Source organism: Schistocerca cancellata, chromosome 10 (assembly GCF_023864275.1).
Source record: "Schistocerca cancellata isolate TAMUIC-IGC-003103 chromosome 10, iqSchCanc2.1, whole genome shotgun sequence".
Taxonomy (NCBI): domain Eukaryota; kingdom Metazoa; phylum Arthropoda; class Insecta; order Orthoptera; family Acrididae; genus Schistocerca; species Schistocerca cancellata.
The window spans coordinates 72,742,905-72,749,747 of record NC_064635.1 but is presented as its reverse complement, the minus strand read 5'-3'; the positions used below and the strand labels follow the sequence as shown (position 1 = coordinate 72,749,747).

General features: G+C 47.0%; 1 protein-coding gene across 1 annotated transcript in view; it reads left to right on the top strand.

Moving 5' to 3' along the window:
- Nucleotides 1–3,780: 3,780 nt before the first annotated feature.
- LOC126106129 (brachyurin-like) overlaps nt 3,781–6,843 on the top strand; it is a 151,883-nt gene continuing 148,820 nt past the window's right edge. Inside the window, exon 1 of the mRNA XM_049912373.1 lies at nt 3,781–3,922. Within this exon, the coding sequence (XP_049768330.1) occupies nt 3,781–3,922 (142 nt within the window). The remainder of the gene's footprint in view (nt 3,923–6,843) is intronic.

Sequence of the window (6,843 nt, the reverse complement as noted above, 5' to 3'; positions counted from 1 at the left end):
GGAGATAGCACCACCGAGCTCATAACACATCTACTGCTGACGCGCGTAGTGTTCTTAAGTATGGTACACCACCCCCGTGTCATTAACTGTATACACTGATGCACTGAAATATTATGACCACCTGCTTAACAGCTTGTTTGCCCGTCATTAGAATGAAATGTATCACTGATTCTGTGCATCAGCGATCCGACAAGTTTTTTGGTAAGTTCGTGGAGGTATGTGGCATTACGTATCTACGCAAAGGTCGTTTTCTTTTTGCTTACGCCTTTGTCCCGCAGTTTTCATAGGGTCGGCGTGGTTACAATCGGATTTGGCAAGGTTAAGTTGAAGGGGTGGCCGGAGGCCGTTCCTGGCGCCACTACGCGAAGGTCATGTAATTCTCGTAAATAAGGGTCGCTGATTTGCTTACGCTGTGATGGCGCCCGGTAGTGATCCAGATGGCTCCCGTAGGATTTACATCTCGGATTTGGTCGCCGAGACATCAGCGTGCGTCCGCTGTGATGCTCCTCAAACCACACCGTTCTGGCTCCGAGACGCCGACAATCATACTGCTGAGAGATGACAAGTTTGTCGGGGAGGACATCGAGCATGAAGGGATGCAGGTGGTTTGCAGCTGTCACCGCCTGAGGTCCCATGCAAGCGTAGGAACATGTCTTCCACAGTATAATACTGCTCACACCAGCTTGCAACTATGGCGCGCAGCACGTTCCGAGCTGCTGTTCACATTGGCGACGTCCGCCCCTGGTAGATGAGTGCTCAGCGCGACGGAATGTTTTGCCTAAGGGCCCGGGTTCGATTGCCGGCTGGGTCGGAATCTCCGCTCAGGGATTGGGTGTTGTCCTTATCATCATTATTTCGTCCCCATCGACACACAAGTCGCCGAAGTGACGTCAACTCGAAAGACTTGCAACCGGCTAAGGGAGGCCCTAACCACACGGCATTTCCACTTACGTTGGCGACGACGTTTTTGGAGACGACCAGTGACCAAATGCGGCAAAAATGTGATTCACCTGAAAAGCCGACACGTTTCCATTGGCCGACGATAGAATTCCGGTGTACCTGTGCCCATTGCAAACGTAATTGACGACGTTCTTGGGTCAAAACGTGAACGCTTAGGGGTGGTCGACTGTGGGGTTCAACAATGTACGATCAAAGTTGGGCTCCGAAACACTTGTGCGTCCACCAGAGTTGTGCTCTTTGGTCAGAAATGCCACAGGTCACAATCTACCCTACTTTACAGAGCACACAAGCCCCCAAACCATATGAAGAGTCATGGGCGACCAACCATTTAGCGGCTAGTGGTAGTTCCACGGTCCTACTTCTTTCTGTACAGGGTTCTCCATTGATCGTGACCGGGCCAAATATCTCACGAAATAAGCGTCAAACGAAAAAACTACAAAGAACGAAACCTGTCTAGCTTGAAGGGTGAAACCAGATGGTGCTATGGCTGGCCCGTTAGATGGCGTTGCCATAGGTCAAAAGAATATCAACTGCTTTTTTTTTTAATGGGAACCCCCATTTTTATTACATATTCGTGTAGTATGCATAAAGAAATATGAATATTTTAGTTGGACCACTTTTTTCGCTTTGTGATAGATGGCGCTGTAATAGTCACAAACATATATCTCACAATTTTAGACGAACAGTTGGTAAGATGTAGGTTTTTTAAATTAAAATAAACGACGTAGGTACGTTTGAACATTTTATTTCGGTTGTTCCAATACGATACATGTACATTTATGAACTTATCATTTCTGAGAACGCATGCTGTTACAGCGTGATTACCCGTAAATACCACATTAATGCAATAAATGCTCAAAACGATGTCCGTCACCCTCAATGCATTTGGCAATACGTGTAACGATATTCCTCTCAACAGCGAGTAGTTCGCCTTCCGTAATGTTCGCACATGGATTGACAATGCGCTGACGCGTGTTGTCAGGCGTTGTCGGTCGGTGACGATAGCAAATATCCTTCAACTTTCCCCAAAGAAAGAAATCCGGGGGCGTCAGATCCGGTGAAAGTGCGGGCCATGGTATGGTGCTTCGACGGCCAATCCACCTGTCATGAAATATGCTATTCAATACCGCTTCAACCGCACGCGAGCTATGTGCCGGACATCCATCTTGTTGGAAGTACATCGCCGTTCTGTCATGCAGTGAAACATCTTGTAGTAACATCGGTAGAACATTACGTAGGAAATCAGCATACATTGCACCATTTAGATTGCCATCGATAAAATGGGGGCCAATTATCCTTCTTCCCATAATGCCGCACCATACATTAACCCGCCAAGGTCGCTGATGTTCCACTTGTCGCAGCCATCGTCAATTTTCTGTTGCCAAATATTGAACATTATGCCAGTTTACGTTATCGCTGTTGGGGAATGAGGCTTCGTCGCTAAATAGAACGCGTGCAAAAAATCTGTCATCATCCCGCACTGTCTCTTGTGCCCAGTGGCAGAACTGTACACGACGTTTAGAGTCGTCGCCATGGAATTCCTAGTGCATAGAAATATGGTACGGGTGCAATCGATGTTGATGTAGCATTCTCAACACCGACGTTTTTTGAGATACCCTATCCTCGCGCAATTTGTTTGCTACTGATGGCCGGCCGAGGTGGTCTAGCGGTTCTGGCGCTGCAATCCGGAACCGCGGGACTGCTACGGTCGCAGGTTCGAATCCTGCCTCGGGCATGGGTGTGTGTGATGTCCTTAGGTTAGTTAGGTTTAAGTAGTTCTAAGTTCTAGGGGACTTATGACCTAAGATGTTGAGTTCCATAGTGTTCAGAGCCATTTGAGCCATTTGAAGCTACTGATGTGCGGATTAGCCGCGACAGCAGCTAAAACACCTACTTGGGCATCATCATTTGTTGCAGGTTGTGGTTGACGTTTCACATGTGGCTGAAGACTTCCTGTTTCCTTAAATAACGTAACTATCTGGCGAACGGTCCGGACACTTGGATGATGTCGTCCAGGATACCGAGCAGCAAAATGGTTCAAATGGCTCTGAGCATTATGGGACTTGACATCTGTGGTCATCAGTTCCCTAGAACTTAGAACTACTTAAACCTAACTAACCTAAGGACATCACACGCATCCATGCCCAAGGCAAGATTCGAAGCTGCTACCGTAGCGGTCGCGCGGTTTCAGACTGAAGCGCCTAGAACCGCTCGGCCACTCCGGCCGGCACTGGCGGAATGTTACGTGGTGCTACGTACTTATAGGTTTGTGACTATTGCAGCGCCATCTATCACAAAGCGAAAAAAGTGGTCCAACTAAAATATTCATATTTCTTTACGTACTACACGAATGTGTATTAAAATGGGGATTCCTATTAAAAAAAAAAAGCACACAGTTGATATCCGTATGACCTATGGCATCGCCATCTAGCGGGCCAACCATCGCGCCATCTGGTTTCCTCCTTCAAGCTAGACGTGTTTCGTTCTTTGTAGTATTTTCGTTTGATGCTTGTTTCGTGTGGTATTTGGCCCGGCAATTATCAGTGGACCACCTTGTAGATGCTCACGACAGTAGCACGTGAAATTCGACACGCCTCGCCGTTTTCTAGATACTCGTTCACAGGCTCTGCTTTATAATAATCTGTCCTTTGTCAAAGTCGCTTATCTCAAAAGATTATCCAACTTGCAGCCCATATCATCGCCGGGGAGACCCCCGTTCTCGTGTGCTCGGCCTACATACATGATGTGGCCGAAACTCCACCGGGCGGCATCCAACGTCGACGTGGGCAGAGGTCGTAATGCTTTGGCTTATCAGCGTGCATGCACAAGGCGACGCGCTTGCAGATGGTCTCAGTAGCAGCAACAGCGCCAGCGGTGACGGTGCTGGGAACGGCAGCAGCCATGGCTACTCGCTTCCCTTGTGCGCTGGCGTCTGCGCTGTTGGTGGTGATGGCAGGAACGAGTGAGTGTCTCCTAGCAGTGACTATATTTCGCAGTGAAATATGTAAAACAATCAACAGCTTTACTAAAAATTTTTTACAAATTTTGTCTTCGTTGCCAACGTTAACCAATGCATCATTTAATTTATGTTCTTTTCTCCTCACTAATTTATAATGGCCTATTATGATTTCCTGCAAATCTGTTAATCTCGGATCACTATTTGCACACTCTGTCCTCTGTTATGTGCTGTATACAGGTGTGTTCAATGAGTATCGGGAATTTTTAATTTCGAAGATTGTATTAGTCCAATTGTCGCGATTTTTCGTTGTTGTGTCGGCCAACATGTCAAACTATATGTTCACTGAATGAGATTTTCACTCTGCAGCGGAGTGTGCCTTTCGCCGGCAAGTGCTCTACCATCTGAGCTACCCAAGCACGACTCACGCCCCGTCGTCAGTGCTTTACTTCTGCCAGTACCTCGTCTCCTACCTTCCAGGCAAAGCTCCCGAGTTGGAGTCTCGGTCCGGCACACAGTTTTAATCTGCCAGGAAGTTTCATATCAGCGCACACTCCGCTGAAGAGTGAAAATCTCACTCTGGAAACATCCCCTAGGCTGTGGCTAAGCCATGTCTCCGCAATATCCCTTCTTCCAGAGTCCTAATTCTGCAAGGTTCGCAGGCGAGCTCCTGTGAAGTTTGGAAAGTGGGAGACGAGGTACTGGCGGAATTGAAGCTATGGGGACGGGTCGCGAGTCGTGCTTGGGCAGCCCAGTTGGTAGAGCATTTACCCGCGAAAGGCAAAGGTTCTGAGTTCGAGTCTCGGTCCGGCACACAGTTTTAGTCTGCCAGGAAGTTTCACATCAGTGCACACTCCGCTGCAGAGTGAAAATCTCACTCTGGAAACATCCCCCAGACTAAGCCACGTCTCCGCAATATCCTTTCTTCCAAGAGTGCTTGTTCTGCAATGTTCGCAGGAGAGCTTCTGTGAAGTTTGGAAAGTGGGAGACGAGGTACTGGCGGAAGTAAAGCTGTGAGGACTGGGAGTGACTCGTGCTTGGGTAGCTCAGTTGGTAGAGCACTTGCCCGCGAAAGGCAAAGGTCCCAAGTTCGGGTCTCCGTCCGGCACACAGTTTTAATCTGCCAGGAAGTTTCATATCAGCGCACACTCCGCTGAAGAGTGAAAATCTCACTCTGGAAACATCCCTCAGGCTGTGGCTAAGCCATGTCTCCGCAATATCCTTTCTTCCAGCAGTGCTAGTTCTGCAACGTTCGCAGGAGACCTTTTGTGAAGTTTTGGAAGCTAGGAGACGAGGTACTGGCGGAATTGAAGCTATGAGGACGGGGCGTGAGTCGTGCTTGGGTAGCTCAGTTAGCAGAGCAGTTGCCCGCGAAAGGTAAAGGTCCCGAGTTCGAGTGTCGGCCCGGCGCACAGTTTTAATCTGACAGGAAGTTGTATATATTCACTGATCACCGTATTGGACGATTAGTGGGTCGTCAGTTGTCACATACGTTACTTGTGTTTGCTTATTAGTGGTAAATACTGATTTGTCTTCAAGATGCATGATATTTTGCTACGAAAATGGAATAAAATGTAAATAACTTTTATAAATGTAGAATATTGCTTTTGGTGAGTCTCTAATGAGCGAAACAAGGGTTTACGAGTGGTACAAGCAAAGGACTTGGAAGAGCAGTTGAACGGAACGGAACGGAACGGAACGGACAGTGTCTTGAAAGGGGGATATAAGATGAACATCAACAAAAGCAAAACGAGGATAATGGAATGTAGTCGAATTAACTCAGGTGATGCTGAGGGAATTACATTAGGAAATGAGACACTTAAAGTAGTAAAGGAGTTTTGCTATTTGGGGAGCAAAATAACTTATTCTGGTAGAAGTAGAGACGATATAAAATGTAGACTGGCAATGGAAAGGAAAGCGTTTCTGAAGAAGAGGAATTTGTTAACGTCGAGTATAGATTTAAGTGTCAGGAAGTCGTTTCTGAAAGTATTTGTGTGGAGTGTAGCCATGTATGGAAGTGAAACATGGACGATAAATAGTTTGGACAAGAAGAGAATAGAAGCTTTTGAAATGTGGTGCTACAGAAGAATGCTGAAGATTAGATGGGTAGATGACATAACTAATGAGGAGGTACTGAATAGAATTGGGGAGAAGAGGAGTTTGTGGCACAACTTGACAAGAAGAAGGGATCGGTTGGTAGGACATGTTCTGAGACATCGAGGGATCACCAATTTAGTATTGGAGGGCAGCGTGGAGGGTAAAATTCATAGAGGGAGACCAAGAGATGAATACACTAAGCAGATTAAGAAGGATGTAGGCTGCAGTAGGTACTGTGAGATGAAGCAGCTTGCACAGGATAGAGTAGCATGGAGAGCTGCATCAAACCTGTCTCAGGACTGAAGACCATAACAACAATACAAGCGTTTTGGAGGTGGCGGTGAAACATTTGAGGATGACGAACTTTCTGGGCGCCCCAGCACATCAACAACCGACGGAAACGTGGAAAAAGCGAAATGATTTTGGACGATCGCCGAATCACAGTCAGAGAATTTGCTGGTAATGTTGGCGTATCAATTTGCTTATGCCATTAAATCTTTTCGGATGTATTGGGTATGAAACGTTTGACAACAAAGTTTGTGCCAGAGATGTTGAATTCCGATTGAGACCAGCGGAGAATGGAAGTTGCTCGGGATTCGCTAAATGAGGTCAGCAACAGTACAGAACTACTTAAACGCGCCATAATAGGTGACAAAACGTGGGTGTACGGGTATGACGTGGAAACGAAGGCTGAATCATCGAGTGGAGGCATTCTGGACCGACAAGTTCGAGAAAAGCTCGGAAAGTGCAATGGGTTTTGGAATGGTACTGCTCAGTGTTTTCTTCGATTTTAACCGTGTGGGGCCTCTCGAGTTCTGGCCAAAAGGTCG